Raw genomic sequence first — 23,397 nt, 5'->3', positions numbered from 1 at the left:
AAAAAAAAAAAAAAAAAAAGGAATTGGAGCCATAGCAAAGCTTAGCCCTAAGAAACATAAATAAATGAACACATCAGTGATGTAGCAAGAAAAAGAAAATAAATTTTACAAAAATATGTCCAACATTTACTATGACGAGAATTACAAGTCATATAATGAACAATGATTAAAAAGGATTGAGAAAGAACCATAAAGTACTAGTCATGAATACTGGTAACATATAACTTATAAACCAGCTAAACATACCTAGTGAACAAAGTACTTATTAATATCAATCTGAAAAACCATCGAAAGTGCATCTACTCAACAAAGAAATGAATAATATCAAACTTACAGACTGTCTAAATATACCATGAATATATCAAAATTATAAGCAAGCCTTTTTTTTTAATTGTTAATCAGGTTCCAATTAATACATATTTGCTACGTAGGCAAACCATACATTTCCAACCTTATTATTTTAGGACAGAAATTTTTAAAATTTCTTTGTCTGAGTTTATACAGGTGTTGCATAACACAACAAAATTGTTAAGTTCATTTTGTTCTAGCTACCTTTATTCCTTTTTTGTTCTCTAGAGATAAAATTTGCTCTGCCTACAAGGACATTGCTGTAATGCAGCATGTTGTCCAATAAGGTCAATGACAGCTGTGTCCTCACTAATAGAGCAGATGATGCCTAGAGGTTAAAGCCTTCCCTACATTGAATGAGAATGATCAGACTCCAACATTTCCTGTTAAGTAAAAATTGTTGGATTCACACAGTTCTATATGATACCTTAAGTGTGTTAGTCAATGGAATGATATCTCATATCTCAAGAGAAGAACAACTGATGACCAATTCACAAATCCAGCAGAAAAAATTAAAAGGGGTCCCTGAGTTACTACTATGAGAACCACTGATCTAATTTCAAAAGAAGTTTAACAAATATTAATATATTTTTGCCAACAAAAGTACGTACATTGCGTTAGATAAAAACAAAAAATTCATTTTGCATTACACATCATGTCCATTTTCCTTAATTCTTATCTTAAAACTCAATCAGTTTGGTCATTTTCAGATTTACTTAATAATTTATCATGCTGATCTTCCTGGTATGAAACAGACCTACTTAATACTCTTTACAGAAATCAGTCAACCTGACAATACGATATAAATAACAAGATCTAAACTCATTTTATATTAATCTATATATATATTACATACACACACATTTATTGTCTGTGATTTTCTTTTGCTCATTCAAGCAGTTACTTAGGCTGATACTGGCCTAATGCAAACAAAGCCTAAAACAATGGCCTTTCCAGTGAATTGAAACTTGATCCAATCAAGTGCAAAAATGGTTTAACTAAGCCTACTTCATCCTCTTCCACCAAAAAAACGTCTTTTTTTATTATACTTCATAGTTTAAATAAAGTACAAAATGATAAAGCATGCTTTTCACAAACTTCAAATAAAAAATCAGAATTGTAATTGTAGCAGAATTGTTTACATGCATATTTTCTTTCAGTGACATATCACCAAACTAAGCTTTTATCACTTTGTTTCTGATCCCTAAGTGAATCTCCTCTGAAACTAAAGCCTTTTACAGTTGATAATAATGGGTGGGGTGGGGTGTTCATGAAACATTTAGATCAGTAACCTATGACTTCTGGAAGCTGAGATATAGTAAATTACATCACACCATAACAACAGAAGTTGAGAACCAGAAATGGATTGGATAAAAAATCCATAACATTAGACTTTTATTAGAGCGACAAGGATAAATTAGAAGTATTTTATTGAAAACAATTATGACTTTCCTCCCTGGGAGATGCTAGAGCCATACTGGACTCAGAAAAAAAAAAAATAAGGAAATTCACAAAAACTAATGACTTCATTAGGTTTGTTTGTTTGTTTTTGAATTTCGCGCAAAGCTACAAGAGGGCTATCTGCTCTAGCCGTCCCTAATTTAGCAGTGTAAGACTAGAGGGAAGGCAGCTAGTCATCACCACCCACCACCAACTCTTGGGCTACTCCTTTACCAACGAATAGTGGGATTGACCGCCACATTATAACGCCCCCACGGCTGAAAGGGCGAGCATGTTTGGTGTGACGAGGATTCGAACCCGCGACCCTAAGATTGCGAGTCGAGTGCCTTAACCACCGGGCCAGACTTCATTAGGAGCAATTTGAAATCACCCAAAAAAATCCAAATGAGATTATTAAATTTTTATATATAAAATTATATAAATAATTTTTTAAAGAATAAATTTCAACTCTTAAGTATGAAAAAACAAAAGAGACTACAAATTGTTTTAAACATTTTTTGAATTCAGTGGCACAATTTTGCACTCAAGGTAGGTTACACTCATCCAGGTGTGAGGTTAAACTCAGTAAATAATAAAGAAAATACATGTTTTAAGCCAAACAATTACTGTTTCTCTCTCTTATTTATAATTTACAAATTAAAAAAAAATGTTTTCCGAATATTTCAAGATGAAACTCGTACTTTTCACACATGCAAAATTTAAATTTGTCATAACTTGTCACAGTTGGAATATTTTTCTTTTTAACTTTTCACGTCACTCCAAGTGTACATTTACAACAGAACTTTCAAAAGCTGATTTTAAAAATGTTTACTTCAACAATCTTTTGCACAGAAATATTGTAGAATTGATATAAATCAGCATCATATAGTGCTTCTCAAGTTTATTTCATGAACGAAAATTCAAGAAATGTTAACTCTTATTTCTGTCATGTCTCTAAGGCATCTGAACTGAATAATTACACTTTTGTACTTACTCCTCTACTTGTATTTACTTTTGCTAATCAATTTTCAACATTATTATCTTGGTGTTTAAATTACTGTTTAGCATAAAGCAACACAATGAGCTATCTGCACTCTGCCACCACAGAGAATTGAATCTTGGATTTTAGTGTTGTAAGTCCACATACTTACCACTGACCTACCAAGGTGTGGGTGGACATTACATTTTGTAGATCTAATTTTTTTTAACCTATTAACCAGTTAGTTAAAGCCATATTTATAATACCACCCTAAAAAGTCTTCAAAACTGTGACTGGTTCTCAGCTTTAATATTCTGTAGTCATGTGAAAATTAGTTATGTTTTTTAAAATATTGAAAATCGTGTGGTCAGCAGTAACAAAGCAACTTCAAACAAGTTTTGAAGTACCTCTGATTTGTGTATACTTTCTGATGGTATTTTTTTGTTTCTTGATAATGTTTTTGTGTTATATTATGTCCATTTGAAAGCTTCAGTAATACTCTTCTATGACAAAATACAAGGTAAGGATATTTAAATTTAGGAAATAGGGTAAAAAAAGGCTTATGGTAGCATACTATTGGATGAAACAAATATTTTTTAATTTAAGATATTGTTATGTTACTGATTTCAAACAATACTAACACAAACATATGAACTTATTTATAGAAACTAACTATAACTATTAAATATATATGAGCTTAACCATCTCGCTACAGGTAGGTCAAAATGTGCATGTCATGACTTTAAGAATTACATCAACAATTTAATTAAACTACTTTATTATCACTGTATACAAAACTAAACTTGACATCAAAATGTAGTTAATAAATCAAATTATATTTCAGTTTTAAATTCATAATTTTATAAGGAAATATTTTTAAAAATCCTCAATCTCTCCTAGTATGAGAATTGTGAAATTTGTTTTCTAGGTCTTCTTTCTCTAATATATTTATCACCCCTCCAAGAAATGTGAGGTACTTATTATAAAATAGGTATTACTTAGGCAAAGCATAACTTTTAAAGTCTCCAATCTTGTTTGTTTACAGTGTCAAAAACCAGAAAATCAGACCCACTTGCCATACCCACCTCTACAACATCCTCTCTTTCACAAATTGCCAATAGTTCTGTCCAACATTTTATAATATATTTATAGAGAACAGAAAGCTAAAGTTTCAATCTATCAAATGATGTATTATATTATGTTGTTTTCAGTAGAGTATTGTCTATTTTGCCTTCAGTTAGAAAATTTCTCTTGTAGTGATCATATCAACAAGCTTAAAGTAAGATATAATTTGTAGTCTTTTCACAAATATACCTGTTAATGAATGCAAACAAATGGTTAGTGATTTAATTAATAAAAAAATGCAAATCCTGTACAAGGATATAAAAATAATTAGAACCACTTGCTTATGTCAGAAATAATTCAAAATTAATGACCAAATATATAATGAGAATGATGTGTTAGCTATGGGTTCTCCCTTCTTTCTCCTTTCTTTGCAGATAATTTAGAGAATAAATTGTTTAGTGATGAAAATAATACAAAACATGTCAAAAATTGGTACAGATATTTTGATGATGTGATTTGTCTTTGGACAGGCTCCAAACATCAACTTGATAATTTTGTAACTCTTCTAAATTCACAAAACTATATTAAATTTATCATGGAATTTTGTGAAATGGAAATATTAATTTTTTGGACATAAATAATGGAATACACTTCTTCAAAATTTTCAGAAACTGACATCCAATATTTCATAAACTTACAGTGTTCCACAGTTTGTTGCACAGGCTTATCACTATATTCTTGTCATTTGAATATTATGAAACTGAATTAAAAACAATAAAACATGCCTGTGAAAAAAATAATAAACCAAATTGTCTGGAAATTTTAAAATTAAAGAGAAGTCTAAAAACAAATCATGAAAAAGTTCTAAATGACCAAACCAATTTAAGCTCCTCCCACTTCTCACCCCATTTGCCTAAAAGTGAAAGTCAAGGTTACTTCAGTTCTTTGGTTAAACATATATAAACCTGTTTAAACCTATTTCAGTCTGTACCTCATGATGCCTTTACTGGTAAATGTTAATAAATGATGTTAATAAATTAATTATTTATCTTTCTCTCTTCAATTCTTAAGGTACAATTTAAAGACCCTTTATGCCATAGTTTGAAAGCCAGGAAAATTATGATAGTTAATAGGACATTGTTCACTTGGTGCATATTATTATTATGTGATATTAAGTGCATTATTTAAGTAAATAAAAATTATCCCTATTATTATTATTATTATTACGGACACCACTGTACTGAGCATGTCACAAGATTTTACTTTGTTACATTCAAAACTTAAACAATCTTACTATCAATGTATCCCAATGAAATTAGTATTCAAATCTATATTATACTTCAAAGTTTCATATTATTTAAATTTTAATTCCTTTGTTAGTATATAGGTTAATTTCTCTGTTTACATATTCTTTTTTCAAGCTCCTTAAGGGACAGTGAAAGAAGAGAAAAATAAACTTCTTGGAACTCTTGAAAGGTGTCACACCTACTTTCTACACATAGTGTTGCAATTTTTCAGCCATTATACTTAGTTGAGCTAGATGTTTGTAACCAATAGAAAGGCCATATTTTAAAATACTATCTCCCAATAGTTAGTTAAAAATTGGCAAGAAGAATTTCATAGATACTTTGTCAAATGCTCTTAGCATTGTTTCTGCTTTTGTCCTCACAAGAGTTTTAGTGTTGTTTCTCACCTATAAATATGTTTGTTGGATAGACAATTAAAGTTTTATTTAGGTTTTAGTTTTATATTTTAGTTGATTAATGTGTTATTTATTATTTAAATTACATATTAGAAAGGTTTAATAATTTTTTTAAATATATGCCAAACTGCCCCAGTTTATCAATCTCATTGTAGAAGGCAAGTCTCAACGTTATGATGAAGGCTAAAGGAATGCTGCAGAGAACACCTATTGATGTGTGTTGCAATAATGCTAAATGATAGGAAAGGAAAATAAAACATTATAAATAAACAATGTGTGAAAAAAAAAAGTCTAAAAATTACAATTAAGAATACAACCAAAAGCAGATTTCAAGATTATTTGAAGAAAAATTTTATAGTATGAATATTTTTCCATTTTTCACTTTAAACATTTCACTGCACAATAGGGCACAGCATGGCCAGGTGGTTAGGGCACTTGACTCGCAATCTGCGGGTTCGAATCTCCGTCATACCGAAACATGTTCACCCAGTGTCCGAACTAGGACGCCAGTACTACTACCGGATACTCACCTCCAACAGAATTTGGAGGTGTGAAAAACACCATACGAAACTACTACTACTGCACAATACATTGATGACACTACTTGAAATATTCAAGAATTTGAATGCAAATAACTAGAATACAAAAATAACAAATCTTTTATTAAAATAATCTAATTTTTTGTGTACAAAATACTTCTAATCTTTAACAAAATCTTAGCAATTGTTATGAAGATAGCATTAACAAAGCTCAGAGTTATCATAAATATTGCTGCACTATGTCTCATTCTCCATACAAGCTATGCTCATTGGGTACTGCCTCATCTTCATAAGGTTATTTAATATACTAGTACCATTAACATGAAAATATAGGCTTAAATTTCATCGGCAACCAACAACAAAAAAACAGAGGTTACATATAAGTGATATATATTTCTTGTTTTTCATGTATATTCTTTATTTATTATTAAAAAAGTAATTAAAATGTAGAAATCAGAAACTTATTAGATTAGATTAGGTAAATGATGAAAAATAATAATAAAAATTCTTCAGAAGGTCTGCTTGCAAGTAGGTTGCACATTATGTCATTCAATACAGTAACATAAGGTACATGTTTGCCAAGTGATTTAGAACTTGTGTAGCAGGATTATTAGTTAGATATCGATAAAAGGGCAATAATAGAATAAAATTAAGTGTAAACAGATGAATACTGTTTTAAGCTTTAAGCTATTTAGGATAAACTAGAAAGAAAAAGGTATTTTAGATTAATTCTGTATTGCTATGGTGGTTAAAAGATCGGTCAAATCGACTAAATGTGTATAGTTAGAGTAGAGAAAATAACAGATATAGTATAAAGTTTTACTATAAAACAAAGTTTGATATTTATTTAGAATGTTTTAGAGATTATACAAGTGAAATTAGAAAATTTTCAGATGAACAAAAGAATTTTTAATCTTTACATGAAAATCCCTTTGCACCCTGAACAGTCAACACTCTGACTCCACATATTCATGGACAAATTTTTTTAATACAAATACTTAATTATAAAATCTGATTTTTTTGTGTACAAAAGACTTGTAATGTTTATTGAAAGCTTCAGAAATTTTGTGAAGCTACACAAAACATATTAAAAGTTATAGTATGGAAACTCTGATGGTCATTTTGGGATTAAGAGGTTGGTCACATCAACTGAGCCTGTTGCAAGAAGGTAAACCAAAAATACTGTAAGCAAAATATGATTCAATTACAGATTGCAAATGTAATAGTGCGATTATTCTGAAAGGAGAGGAAATAGTTCACAAATATGTCTCTTTCAGTCATAGCATGTTACAATTTATAGAGAAAAGTAAACTACTTCAATAATCAAAATAAAAAGTATTAAAAGAAATTATTAGGAACATCAAACAAGTTAAAACTGACAGTATGTACAAAATGGAAAATTAGGATGAAAAGAAGTATTTTATTGTTTTTAAGAACAAAGTTTTAGAACCTAAAAAAACAACAGAAATACTACAACAAATGTTATGAATTTTTACATAAAACTTAGAACAAATTTTCTAAATAGTGTCTAATTTCTGTAAGTAATTTTTAAAAACAAAAAAGAGGACATATCAGGATACTCCACTTGTTCAGAAAGAAGTAATTTAGTAATTTTATCAAGAATTAAAAGAACTAATATTCAATAAGCAGATGAGAAAGATTTTTTAACTTACTGAACAGAAATGGTAGAGCTAGTATTAGAAGAATCATCATCAGTATCTTCATATTCACCTCGTAACATCTTTTCAAAGTTCATGTTTTTCATATCACCATAGTCTACTTTTCGCTTGCAATTCCTTTTAGGCCGACCTTTGTCATCAAACTCAATATCTTCTTCTTCTTCCTTTTTACATATAGTTTGTAACAGACTTTAATTAGCTTCTGAGTAGCTTTAATGAAATTTACACCAGAAGAGCTAGTCATAGTAATAAAGAGCTTCAATAACAATCTTAATATCTAACATTCAAACAATGTGCAAAAAAGAATACTTTAATCAAAGTACATAACTAGTGAGACAAACATAAGTATGGGAGTAGAACTTCAGTTAGCTACATATTCTTGTGTATACTTGTCAAGCACAAAAAAAGGCTATTGTGCTTGAAACTTAACACTTTTTCCCTTACAATTACTAAGCTTACATTGTTAATCATTGTCGTTACTCACACAAAAACACACTTATGTTTCATGCTGCATGTTTAAATTACAATAAATGGTTGGAAGCATAGATATATGCATAGGAAATGTGTACTTCTATCTAGTTGTAAAGTTAAGGAGCAAAGAATTTACCAACTTTCATATAAAAATCACTGATTACTTACCTGTGGTTTTACAAGTATACCTTGGATTGTTTTATTCACAGTACTTTCATAGAATTTTTTTTGAAGTGCGGAAAGAGATGCATACACTATCAGTTCTTTCTTAGGTGGAAGCATAAGATCAACATCAGCCTTTGTTCTTCGTAGAAGAAATGGACTAAGGATCTAATGAGAGTGAAAATATGCTAATCATACAATGTTTAGAATTAACAGCTAAAGTAAACAAATAAACATTTCAACCACTTCAGATGGTCTCGGGTCTCAGATCATTTGGGTCTTGATGTTCTATCTCAAAAAAGAGACCAGCTAAATTTAAAAGCATAAAAGATCATAAACAGTTCATTGACACCATAAGCTTTTGAAGAACAGCAAAAGTTTTTCTTTTTTTTTATTAGCTGATCATTTTGATTTTTTCTTATTCTTTCATCAACTTTTTATTTTTTTTCATAGGAGGAAATGTTAAAACCAAGACATGATGTTAATGTGTAAAAGATCTGCAGTTAAGATGTTAATAGTTTGTTTGACACGCATGATTTTCATTCGTCAGATGTTAGTCTCCGACACTGAGGTCTCAACTGCAACACTGTATAGTATACTAGATAATGAGGGTTAAAAGTTAACAAGGAAAAATTCTAACTGCTGATAATGTTTTGTCATAAAATTAATGACTATATCCACTGTTTGAGTCCTGTTTGTTAAATGGAAATTTATCTTTTCACCTTAAGTTTAAAAAGTATATTCAAAATCAAACACGTTTCCCTATTAAGGTTTAGAACTGTAACCCAGGAAAATTATTTTCCGTTTGGTATGAATCATAAATTCTGGTTTACTTCAGAAGCCCATTTTTTTTTTACATCTGCAAGAACTGTAGCAAAAAACAAATGTCCCAGTCATTAACAACCAATCTTTTATAATAATAAACATTACAATCTTAAACACAGCAGATATATCTGACAGAACTGATCAAAATATTTTACATGTAAAGCTCAGTTAGAATAAAGATGTGATATCAGGAAAAAAAAGAGCCAAGTTATATAAAAGGGGAAAAACTATGTAAAGATGCAATGTTAAAATGGATAAATTAAACAAAATAAAATGTTGGGAATCAGTATGTAAAAACATTACATTTTAAATTTATTTGGATAATTCAGTAGCTAATGGCAAACAGCCTCATTTGTTGGATTTTATGTATATTAATATGGATAAAAAATGAACTTCTGTTACGTTTTTTCTTCAGTAATAGTCCAGTTTACTCTTACTGAATTATTTTTTTTTTCTAAAACAAAACTGTTTTCATATACATACAATTAGTTTCAACTTCATAAGGGGGGGAAAAAAACAAGCAAACTCATGTACAGCTTACTTATCTAAATCTTACTGACTAAGACTAGTTCTTACAGCATTATTTATGAAGTTTTGTCGTTACTGTGACTTTCAAACTGTTCAGAAAGAAGTAATCAATCTCATTTTTTATAGTTTGATTTTTCCCTCCAAAGAAATCAAATAAGCTTTTGTACAATACTTCCCTAAATACTTATTGTTAAAGTAGGCATTGCTTGCCTAAATCATAGATTGATTCCATTCTTACAATTTTGCATATTACTAATGAAACTGCATTATCCTCATATGGTAACGGTTATACAGCTGAATATGGAGTTGATACATACAAGAGTTCGGGTAATGTGAACTTTAAGCCAGATTCCTACCTGATGCATTGTAGCTATTATCTGTTTCTCTTGTTCTTGAGCAACAATTTCTTCATCAACTCCTTCTTTCATAAGAGAACTGATGTCAAACCAAGACTCAAAACTATTTAATGGAAATAAAATAACAATTTTGCTACTTTCTACATCTACGTTATTCTTATATATATATATATATATTTGTTTAATTATATGCTCATTTAGGATTTTCATTACAACTTGGTCCTGCTATTCACTACAGATGCCAATCACTTTTGTACCAGTATATGTTACATAATTTATATCAATGCTATTAAAGAAATTCTGGTAATTAAGTCAGTTATGTATAAGTTAAAATTGTTTATTAAAGCAAAGCCTAATATCATACAATCCTAACTGATACTCCATGCAAAGAAGTTTAATAAAACCACAACTGACAAGTGTGTTGGGTCAGATCAGAGGATTGAATATTATATAATTCTAATCCCTACACACACACACACACACACACACACACACATATATATATATATATATATATATATATATATACACACACACACACACACACACATTACAAATATTGCAGAAACTTATATCAAAAATTCCTTTACTTATCAACAAATGACACCATATTTTTCTCTTTACAAATTTAATTTAATTTTCTTATTATGTACTACCTAACTTTTGTTCTGCTTCTAGATTACCCAGAAAATTTGAAAAAATTAACTTTACTTTCAACATTTTTATATGCATTAAAAGAGTGATTATAAAATTTTGATTGTAGTAATACTTGCGGAATGAAAACATTATATGTGCCACTGTGTGTGTGTGTGTAACACATAATGAGATTAAAGAATGAACCTTAAAAATGTGTAGTACACAAGACAAAATGAAACCGGTTACTTACACCTGGAGGTCATCAAAAATCTCAGGAAGAAGAAAATTCAACAAAGACCATAGTTCAGACAGATTATTTTGTAGTGGTGTTCCCGTAAGCAAAAGCCTGTTAACAGATCTATATTTTTTAAGCTCTCTGAAATATAATAGAAAAAAAATTATTATAACATAATTTCAATAATATAATGCAAGCTGTTATTTTTTGTGCAGCCTTTGTTGCCCTACTGAATATCAATGAGAGTATAATTTCACATATTTTTAACAATCCTGTAAAATTATGCTCTATCAAAATTAAAACATCACTGTACGAGGTAAGTGAACTAAATTTCAAACATTTCACAGAAGTGACTGATTGTATCTATTTTTTTACTGGATCTTTAAGTCCTCAAATACAAGAAACCAAAATACCACCTGATTTGAATAATGTTAACTGGATAAATGTCAAATTAAAAAATCCAAAACATTTTATTTTGTTTTAAGACCAGAATTTTTTTATTATTGTCTGAAATATTTTATTATATATACATCACAACTGCAACTAATGTAGTCTTTTATCTACAAACATTTTTACTCTTCTGAGACTATATTAACTACTTTTAACATAATATTTGAAAGTCAAAACCAAACTCGATAATCAATTTTATTTTTCTGGGGTACGTTCTGTATGTGCACAATCTAAATAACCACATATTGCCACATTTAGTATGTTTTGGTTTCATTATGTAACTATTGTGTGGACACAAAGCTTGCAGAAAGGACAGAGAATATATTTACTGAAATCTGATTTTTCTCTGCTTATCTTTATTGAAACAAACTAATTTATTATTATTTTAGATACTGCTATCTTCTTGGAACTGTTTTACACCCCCCCCCCCCCACTTCTCTTCTTTTCAAATGAAATCATTATAAATCTCACCTGACTAAACGACATTGGGAATTTTTCATCCTGTGACCTTCATCTACAATAATGTATCGCCATTCAAAATTCTGTAAAAAAGTTCGATCTCTTATAGTGATCTCATAAGAAGTAAGAACTACAGCATGGACAATTTTCCCAACCACAATATTCGACTTTCCAATTTTTTTTCTTAACACAGCTCGTTCTTCAGGTGCTCCATGATATAATATGACAGGAACCTAAGAAGAAAATGAAAGGTAATTTTATCTTACAATTTTCATATTTCATTTGCATAACTTCTAGAACCTCTCAAATGAAAATCAAGTTTTTTCTTGATAAAAAGTCACATTTTATTTTCTCTATCTTAAAATCAACTGTAGTGAAATCATCAATATACAACGAAATGAAAGGTTAAAAAATATGAGACAAAATGGACAATACTTTTTCTTTGAATGCATAATTAATAATTTATTTTTCAATTTATTTATCTTCCCAATTTCAACTATTAACCTTTTCAAATGTTCTAATTTTATGGTTTTATTGCTTGGTTTGTACCATGGAAGAAGTTTATCCATCCATGAAAAGCGATAAACCACCACAGGAACATATTAACAGTTTCTTGTACTCATACATGTAACTCTACTAGACATCACTTTTTGTTCTCTGTTGTTGGTTTTTCTAAGTCTAAGTGTGCATCTTACAACCTTTTTAGAATATATTAAAACAAAATTAGTAGTTCAAATTTTTATACTATCTAACTTTTAACTTCAAAAGGAAATATATCAATAAATTCTTAATCTTAACTTGACTGTGTCACATGATGCAGTAATGCTCTTATTTGTGAATTATATATATATATTTCCCACCAGTATAGTTTGAGTGTCTAACTCAATTACATACACATGCTATACATACTAACAAACCAGAATTCTTGTCTTACCAAGTTATAAAAACACCCATAAAACCCACATGATATGCTCCGCCCATTCCATTCCTTCAAGAAATGTCAATAATTCTCTCTGACATTGCTACTGGTTTATTTGGTTGCACAGCATACCTCAGAATTTTTTTATTATATTATTTATTTTATCTAGTCTATCCTTAACTAACCTGGGATACTGAGACCAAACTGAATAGAAATAGAAGAAACCAAAGCTAAGATATTTTAAGTGAACACACATCATGTGACAACAAAATTGAGATTTTAATTGTTTGCTTCAGAGATATCTTTCAGAATAAAGGAATAATTGGATAATATAAAACTTTGAACTGTAATGTATTTAATAACACTAGTTTCATTAAAATACATTGTAAAGTTGTTTAATTACACTTTGAATGTAACTCAGCAACACAATTTGACATGTTGATAAAGGAATTTAAAAATAGCACCTGGTCTTATAGGGTTAGTATTTAAAAAAAGGGTTATGTGTCATTGGCAATCAACAGCCAAAAAAAAGAAGACCCACGTAAATACTTTATTTCATGTTTTTCGTGCTATGTGTAATCATTATTTATTATTATAGAAGTAACTAAAATGTAAAAACAAGAAACTCTTTTATGACAGTCTAGACAAGCTTCTACAAGTATAAGACCAAATTTTAATGAGTTTCACATTTCAAACGCAAACATTCCAAGAAAAAGTTTATTTTATTCTCCACAATCACAGTAAAAAATGTCAAATCAGATTGAGCAATGAATGTGAACCTTGGAGAATATAGGCATTGATATAAACAAGAAAGATCGACAACTGGATACCAATCTCATCTCATTAGGCCCAATGACTGACGGGAATAAAACCTCAAACTAACATGACTCTCTCACTACCCACAGACTAACGAAACTCTAACAGTCCTAGAACTAAGTTCCAAATCTTGAGGATCTGCAAGGGTCAGAAACCCTACAGGTTAGGCGGATAATAGTGGTGAAGATGTATATATAGTGCTCCTGTATCCGTGGTTAAGGTTACCACACAGAGCTTCCACAGATACTGAAGGCATACACTAATCATAAATGCCACTGGCAGAAACCCAACCAAGCAGCAGAACCCTTGGATATAGACAGAATCTATTCTGAGTACCAATGTACCAAGGGGCTGATGTCAGAACCCACGAATAGGGGTGGAACTATGACCCCTTGTAGCATCCAATGAAGTTCGAGACTCCAAAAACAACAGGGAGGAATGTAGAAGCCAAAAAAAGTCTCCATAAAATCAGTGACAGTCTCAAGCAAGTATTGAATTACATCAAATATGGCAGCTCACATGGATTCCTCATAAAGAAATTTTCATTTAACTGTTTTTTTCCCATTTAAGTTTTCTCATCTGACCTAGCAAGTTTCTAATTTTTACATTTTAGTTACTTTTATAACAATAAATAAAAAAATAAATAAAAAATAAGAAACTTAGTATTTACATTGTTTCTCTCCTTTGGGAGCCTGAAGAACCACTGGCCTTAAAGCACAAAATACTATCATGCACAAAAAATAGAATGTCCTAAAACTACTGTCAATTAACTGGCTTTCTAGCTTAATTAAATTATAAATGATTTTTAACAATTTTTGCTAGCAAGTTGAACTGAACTCCACAATAGCAAACAATAAAAATTTAGGCCAAATATTTGAAAAGCTGTAACTAGAACAAGCTTTGCCTTGTAATGAATTTAGTAAAGCAGACTTTATTCCTTATATCTCAGTATAGGAAGAAGCTTGAAAGTTATAAATTCATATTATGCCTTAGCAATACCTACACTATGAATATGTAGTTAATGCCAAACTCAGAAACCATACAGGTGTAGAAATAAAATCTAAAATGGGCAGTTCCAAGCCAACGAGTGTGTCCTGTGATACACATGTGAAGATTGAGAATTTATTCAAATTCAAAACTTATGAAATATTAATAATTGAATTATGAACTAAGTTTTAATGCCAGGTTTTCGGATGTAGATAATAAAGTAGTTTAATAGTTACATTCAAATTCAATTAAACTACTTTATTCGATGACGAGGAACCCACTTTGAGACTAATAATGGCTTATTAAAAAAAAAAAGTTTAGATGTGCACTTTGACCCCCCTACATAGGCTTAATGAGCCTGACAACAATTAAAACATTCCACTTATCACCAAGCTTTTGTTTCTACAACAACAGTATTTCATTAATTCTTACTACATTTATTTTTGTCATTCTCTCATATTAAACTATTTACTGTTTTTTTAAATGAAAACATCGAGCCATAAAACAACATGGATCTCTACAGAAACATGAAATGACACACAGTCCCTTTGAAAGCAACAAGATATACAAACTTAGTAATCTCTTTTTTTGTTATCCTTGTACAATTTACAATTTTGTTTTTTAAAACTTGTGATGTTTTCTACTTATTGCTACCAAACATTAAAATTTAGTAAGCTAATACTAAATATTTAACACAATATATACATTTACTTAGATGTCATCTTGTATATATAGAAATAATCTTTTCTTTAACATTTTACTCAAAAGGAACTTGCAGCTACTTATTTCTTAAACTTATTTTTAAAACAATCATTAATCTGAATGATTTTATTAAATGTCTAGATGTTATTAAGAAATAACCAAATTTACAAAACCTCAGTATCCTACATTACATACAAAACCAACCTTTGGTTATGTACTTACCAATGGAGCAAACCTATGAAATTCAGTTATCCAGTTGGGTAATGTTGAAAGAGGTGCACAAATGAAAAATGGACCTGGTACACCCATTGCAATCAAATGTGCTATTAATGCTATGCATTGTATTGTCTTCCCAAGGCCCATTTCATCTGCAAGTATTCCATTTACTCCGTTTTCATATAGCACCTAATAAAACAGTGTGAAAGCTTATCACTGGCTTACACAATTAACAGTCGTACAATTTCTCAAGAGGTACAGGAACTGAACACGTAAAATTGTAAATACAGCCATGTTATCTTCAGCTAAAAATATACAAACTATTACAGAGAATTACAATATTTGTACTTCTCTTAAAACATGTCTGTGACATTAAAAATTAATAACTCAACACAAATCTACAAACATTAAACCCTTTAAAAAATTAAAAGTGTACACATAACACTGATCTATTGAGAAATAAAATTTACTACATATTTTAGGATAGGGGAAAATTCTCTAGAAAGATTAAAGGTTTTAGTATGAGGCCTTTCTTATACTTTCTGTTGAGAGTTATTTTTAAATTTGAAATGGATGTTAAGCCTTTGGTGTGATTAAGAAATGTAGCAACATTTTTGGTGTGGAGGAATGACAACAACACCTTAATAAATTCTATTAGATGTATGCTGAAGATTGAAAACATAGAGCTGATTAAACTTTTCTTGATATGATAGTAAAATGAGAATGTTCTTTCCTAAACATCAGTTTATAGAAAACCATTTTCAGCCCCTGTTCCTTCACTAAATAGATGATGTAATCCCTGGCCACAAAAAGTATCTGCTTTTTTCACATTTGTCTTTAGAGCACTGAAAATCTGTACTTATGACTGTGATCTAAGATGAAAGTTTTCTTAAACATGTTTCAAGAGACAGAGGATATGTTATTAATGATAGAAATATAATAAGTATAGCAAATAAATTTAAAATGTCACTATGTACAATGTTACAAAAAATAGTAAAGTTGATGGAATAAGGGTTTGCTTACCACATGTTCAATGAATGTCAACAGAAGTATGTAACATAATACCAAAAAATATAAATCACAGTGTAACATTTTCTTCACATTATCAGTTAAATAACTGTCTCACAGATGTAAAAGACAAAACAGAACTGATAAATGTGGAATTTATAAAATTCCTTTTTTCTGTGGTCATTGTATATTTGCCAAATGTGTAGTTAATTGAAATTTAGAATTAAGAAATATAAAAATGCAGTAGGTAAATTTAAAGTAAATTAGTTGGCTTCAATGGAACATGTTTCCAGGACATCTCACGTTATAAACTGTAAAAATGTTAATCTGGTTAATTATGTTGAGTTTAAGAAAGAATTAAATAGAGAATTGGCAGAAACTGAAAATTTTGTTCCAGGTCTTGTATAAATGAAGTATTGGAAATTGATTTTAGCTTTTCTTGGATGGTTTGTGTAATTATTGTTCAAGGTTGAGATGGCACTAAGTATGTAAATTTATTTTTATGTAGATATGCCAGTGTCTTCCTTGCAATTCTTTTTACTGATAATAGGACACGGTGAGCCACCAAAACAGTTTTTTGGGGGCCTAAGCCCTATTTTTACTGTGCAATAAGTCAACACTGAGTACATGTTTTAAGTAACACTTAAATCAGTTTTAACCCAATTAATAAAAAAACTGTTTACTATTAACAGATAGCACTAAAAATTGATCTGTATTTAGATTTTTACAGATCAAAAAGAAGTCAAATAACTAAACTGGTAAAGCAAAAACATTTTTTTCAGACCTAGAAAAGGTACTGTATACAAATAGCATTTCAGATATTTTTGGCAGAAATAGCTGACAAATTATTCAAAGTAGTGACTTGTCGCAGACAAAAATAAATCAAACAACAACTTTTATGTTTATCGAACACAAAAACGTAAACTAATTAAAAGAAAAAATTATACACAACTAAATAAAAATAAAAAGACCTACAGTCAAGCATAAGCTACAATAATAACTAATGATGGCCGTTACTTCAAATCACTTAAAAATAATCTGATTAGAAGGGTGGATAATTTGTATGCATGGGTAAAGAACCCTGGAGGTAGTTTTGATATGGGAAAAAAAAAAGTGTTTATGAAATTGCATTTATAAATTTTTCTGGTAAAATAATCCTCAATTTTCATACAGTGTTTTGAAATGTCTTTTACTATCACAATAATCCTATACTTATATAGGAATTTCAAGAATATATACCAGTGATGCTATTAATTCATTCTTCCACATTATACTATACAGCCACACAAGCTATCGAAAATACTAAGAAATAAATGTGAAACCCAGTCTATAATATAATTTAACACTCATTACTGAGTGGTACCAATCTCAGGGAAATCCACTCCTCATTAGGAACTGAACCAGGAGAAACTGAAAAATGAAAAAAAGACTGAGCTTCACGTAGTGGTGGAGTATATAACAAGTATAGTGGTTTGAAATGTCCTTCACTCACATTTAACCCTATATTCATGTACGATTTTTAAGAATTTTAACAATCCTCATTGTTCTTTCTAAATTATGAATGAAATACATGCTGCTAGCACTAAAAGAAAAGAAAGAGGGAGAAAACAAAGGAAATGGCAATGTATAAACTTTGCCTCCTATTTGGTTAGATACGAGTACAAAGAATAGAGCCATCACACCTACAGTAACAAGATTTCTAAGTGAACATTTTCTCAGTAGATTTCACGTTTTAAAAGATGTCTTTTGTGTGCCATTGTCACGAGTCTGAACGGAGCCCATGCTCCATTAGTAATTTTTGATGTGTCACTGAAGCATAAAAATACAAGTGAATTTTTTTATTTTGTCTTTTACTGTGTTTATAACTCAGTTTATGTTTTTCTGAAACTTCTGGATACTTACATAAAACTGATCTTTAAAGTGAGATAAAAATCAAATTTCAAACTTGAATAAAACCTAAAAGTACAACACTTTAAAAATGTAATTTACAAATGTGTTACCATACTTTTAGCCATTCAAATCCCTCCAACTGGTATTGTCTCATCACACCACCAGAAAATAGTTCAGGTTGTCGATCAGACACTGCTTTTCCTTCAAATAGCCTAGAAAATCTGTCTGGCTTAGCAGGCTTTGCTAATTCTTTTTCTGTTGAACCATCCAAGTTATGTGTCTGGGCTCTTTTTGTTAAATCCTAGGTTGTTATGAAATAATAGCTAAAAGACTGACTTTTCAAATATTATATTGGTGAATTTTTTATTAATTACTAATATCCATAGTTTCCTCTCATAAGAATTACCATAATCCTCACATAAAACTATCAATAACATGCAATACTGTGATACGGTCTCTCAAAGTCAGTAATATAAAAGTTCTGTCAACAAATCAAGTAGAAAATTTAAAAAACTAACATTTAATTATCTGATCATGAAAAACTAATTTACAGATTTGTAAATTCTTCACTTGTGTTATTATTATTAGATTATATGGCATTTCAATGACATAAAATCAATTTTTGACAATAACAAATAATTAAACAGCTTTTTCATTTTTTTTAAATGATTAATATACAAGAAGTTCATTTCCAAAAAAAAAAAACTCCTCTGATCATAATGAGCAGTGAACACAGCCAATAATATCCATTTGAATATAATCAATTTTTAACTGCCAGAGCACTATAGCAGTTGGAAAAATTTAAAACACAAAGTAACAAGATCTTTGTTACAAAATGACAAATAAATAACAATGATAAATCAGTTGCAACAATGCCATTTACTAAAAATAAAACATTTTTCTGTTCTTAATATACACAACACACCTCTTTATCAAGGACATCTGCTAAGCTGATATCTTCTTTCTCTTCACGTCTTCGTTTGGATCCTGATTAAAATTTGTGTAATATGTAAACATAATATGGCAACAAAAATGAATAACAGATTTGTAAACCATTTATTCAGAGTTTAATTAAATGACAGCATGAAATAATTTGTCCAGAAATAACTGCAAACTTTACAGAGTTAGGTAAAGTTTGTAGAAATGAAAATGAAATATCTTAAAGCATTGACTTAAACACTTTAAGAGGGGAGAAAAGAGAGAAAAAAACCCAAAACATATAACATTATATGCATATTTTCTTTAAAAGTTTATAAATAAAATGTATAAGATATATAAAAGGTACTTTTTGTTTATAGGTCCAAGAAAATGTGTATTTGTCCTTCTCTGTAATTTTAGACAGCCTGAGGAATATTTTGTTTTGTTATGAAATAATTTTATACAGCAAGAAGTCACAAAAATACTGTATGTTCTCAAAAGTACTGAGGTATAATCCTTTTTTTCTCCAACATTGTTATAGTTACTCTGACTTTGATATTTCTATATCATTATACATCTCAAATTTCACAATGCTTAACTATATGTTAATAGAACAATACAAAAACGGAGAATTACAAAATGAAAGTCAATCTATGCAAGCAGTATTGCATCAGCCATTTCAACCTTTTATTTATTAAGTCACTCATATAGAGGAAAATACAGATTAAAACTACTTGCTTCCTGTAAACCACTTAAACTCTTTTTAACTATATTCAAATATTGTTGAACAATCCACAGTTCCTTGGTGGCCATATGAATAATTTATAACATTTGTGATATATGTCCTGCATCAAAACATTTATTACATGCCAATTTTCAATTTTTTCAAACATAATTGAAACAAAAGCAATTTTGATAATGAGAAACCAAATCTGAAAATAAATGCATTACATATTTAAAACAACTATGTCAGTAATCTTCACTGCAAGTCAAGCCAAAAAAGTTTATTGTTCAATGGCAGAACTGTCAGTATTGGCTTTTAGTGTAGCAACTGTACAATAATTTAACTATAAGTCCATTTAAGAGAAAAACTGTTCTAGCAACAAATTGCACTAAAAATTTTATTGGAACAGTAATTTCATTAGTAACCTATTTAATAATCAGTTTATTATCAACAAATATTACTAAAAAATTTATCTGTATAGTAATTTTGTTATTAACCCATGTAATAAAAAAAACCTGTTTACTATCAACAAATAGCACTAAAATTTATTGGTATTTTGATTTTTACAGATAAAAAAACAGTAGAGTCAAATGCCTAAATTGGCAAAGCAATAACGCTTTTTTAGAACTAGAAAAGGTTTTGTATACAAATAGCATTTCAGATATTTGAGAATCTCACATTTTACTGTTGTAAAGTGGAAGATGTGAACAGTACTGAATGTGTAGAGCAGACTCTTTTGTACCACATCACTGGCGTGCATGTTAACAGTAATGGCTATTTTGCAATGCATCACTAGTAGATATGTGCACTGTACTAACCATCTGCAAAACTGATCATATTGTAATGCATGACTAATATATATGTGAACAGTATTGACTATATTGTTCTAATGCCATGGTCAGTTGGAAACTCTCCAACTTTTCAAAGACCTTTCCCTGATCAAAACATGTTATTCCCTGACCATCTGACCTATGCTTGTAATGTATCATCATTTATAATAAAATGTGAAAATACAAAATATTTATGTATTTCTTAGTAAACAAAAGACAAGCTACATGTTAAAATTCAGTTTGCTTAAATGTCATCTTGCAAAGTTTCAGTAAAATCAGTCCATTGGTTTCTTAGTTAATGATACTTCAACAGAACATACTGATTACATTTTAAAATTGTAATCATTAAAATGATATTTCAGCATAACACTAAAGATTTTAATGTTTGTGCTTATTACATTTTGACTGTTAATACACAGAAGGAACATGTTTACTGTTGTAAAATATGAACTCAGTGCATACTGATTACATTTTGATTGTTAATACATACAAGGAACACGTTTATTGTTGTAAATATATGAAATCAGTGCATACTGATTACATTTTGACTGTTAATACACACAAGGAACAAGTTTACCATTGTAAAATGAAACATGTGCACAGCACGGACTATTTTGTAACAAATTACTAACAGATCTGTGCACTGTACAATGTGCAGAACTATAATTTTTAACTCTTTCCCTAAAAGTAGCCCCCCCCTTCTGCACGTCATAACCATTTTACACTTACTTTCAAAATGTAATTAAACTACTTCATTATCAATGTATACAAATAAAAGTAACATATTAATATAGTTAACAAATCAAATGTTCATATTATATATGTTTTAAGTACTTAAGTTTATATGAATATCTGATATGATATTTTATAAAACCCTCAATCTCCTCTACTATGAGAATTGTGACATTCGCTTTCTAGGTTTCTCCTCTAATTTATTTATCACCCCTCCCAGAAGTATGGAATGTAACATAAATTACTGATTATAATATAATTATTACTCAGGCAAAACAAAATTTTTATAGCCTTCAATCTTATTTGTTTATGGGGCCATAAACTACAAAATCAGATGCCCTTGCCATGCCCACCTGTCACATCCTCTAATTCACAAATTGTCAATACTTCTCTCTGATGTATAATACTAAATTATTTATAATCAACAGAAAGCCAAAGTTTTAATCTGTCTAATAACATACTATATTATATTGTTTTATGTACAGAGAATTGTCTATTGTACCTTTAGTTCAAACTTTATATCCATGGAAAACACATTAACAAGTTGAGATGAATTTTTAACAGCTCTTATCATATAGTTAGAAAGCAAGAGAAATTTTGATAGTTATAGGACATTCTATGCTTTTTACATATTATTATTCTGTATTCTCAGGTGCATTATCTAATTAAATAAAAAAATATTTAATGTAGTGGTAGTACCATTAATATAAAAGATTAGGCTTAAGTTTCATCAACAGTTGACATAAAAAAACAGATAAATACTAGATGTTAAAATTTTCCTACACTAAAAAATGTATTTCTGATAGATTCTTATCTCCACTCTATATGCACAAATTTTCACTCGCCACTAGCCTTGATACTTCCATCTATCCTCACACATTTTTATGTGAGGCAGTTGCATGATAGCATGCAACAACCTTCCATCAATTGGAGTGTGACACAATCCCTCTGTGCAGTTTAACCCAACTTCACTTTGAGACTCAGCAATAGAAAAAGACACTAAAAGTGGGGAGGAAAGGTGGAAAGAGTGAGAGTGGAAGTAAAAATTTATTAGAAATATATTTTCAGTTTAGGAAAATGTAACTTTAGATACAATATCTTGCCTCCTCTCACAGAATAGCTAGAATCCCACATTGGCCTGGTGAAGGGACCAGTGTAACAGTACCTAGATGAGCTCACTTAAGAAAGTGCCCAAAGGAGGCCATGAGGAGTGTACAAAAAAAAGAAGTAAGTAACACACTCATGGGAGACCTCATCTCTTCTGAGCCAGGTATACACTTTGCCTCTGAAAATATGCCACAACGGAGGCAAAAGCATAGGAGACTCAAAAAATAATGAAGGTACCTCTGGTGTAAAATGGCTAGGGCACTGCAGACCATAAGGGGAAGTTCTACCTCAACCAACACTAGCAGTACCATGATAGAAATATCTGGCCAATGGTAAGAAAAGTGTCCTCTTCCTCAGACAAAGGAATTGGAAGAGAAGATCTTCTGTTCCAAAGAATCACATCATCATGTAAGCAAGTCCAACACAACTAATACCAGTAACCTCCGGGAACTGACACCTAGACAATGTAGGAAGGTGGACAGCAATGTGGCAGTTCAACTCTAGTACAGAACCAGGTGGCATTAGGAATGAATCATCCAGTCCACAGTAGAAGAAGGGTATCTGGGCCACACACACACACACACACACACATATATATATATATATATATATATGACGATTTATGTGGCTGGGCCCGCTCCCACCAACACTAGTACCCCCCCGGGACCCATATC

General features: G+C 30.0%; 1 protein-coding gene across 1 annotated transcript in view; it reads right to left on the bottom strand.

Annotated features, from left to right (window-relative positions):
• The window catches only part of LOC106470365 (lymphoid-specific helicase-like), a 69,799-nt gene that overhangs the window by 16,769 nt on the left and 29,633 nt on the right, over positions 1-23,397 (bottom strand). The window contains exons 3-10 of the mRNA XM_022398970.1: positions 19,338-19,399; positions 18,528-18,713; positions 15,521-15,703; positions 11,887-12,107; positions 10,981-11,106; positions 10,095-10,197; positions 8,392-8,553; positions 7,747-7,916 (exon numbers count right to left, since the gene is read on the bottom strand). Of these exons, the coding sequence (XP_022254678.1) occupies positions 7,747-7,916; positions 8,392-8,553; positions 10,095-10,197; positions 10,981-11,106; positions 11,887-12,107; positions 15,521-15,703; positions 18,528-18,713; positions 19,338-19,399 (1,213 nt within the window). The remainder of the gene's footprint in view (positions 1-7,746; positions 7,917-8,391; positions 8,554-10,094; positions 10,198-10,980; positions 11,107-11,886; positions 12,108-15,520; positions 15,704-18,527; positions 18,714-19,337; positions 19,400-23,397) is intronic.

The sequence above is a fragment of the Limulus polyphemus genome, unplaced genomic scaffold (genome assembly GCF_000517525.1).
Source record: "Limulus polyphemus unplaced genomic scaffold, Limulus_polyphemus-2.1.2 Scaffold3967, whole genome shotgun sequence".
Taxonomy (NCBI): domain Eukaryota; kingdom Metazoa; phylum Arthropoda; class Merostomata; order Xiphosura; family Limulidae; genus Limulus; species Limulus polyphemus.
This window is presented reverse-complemented; position numbering and strand designations above follow the sequence as displayed.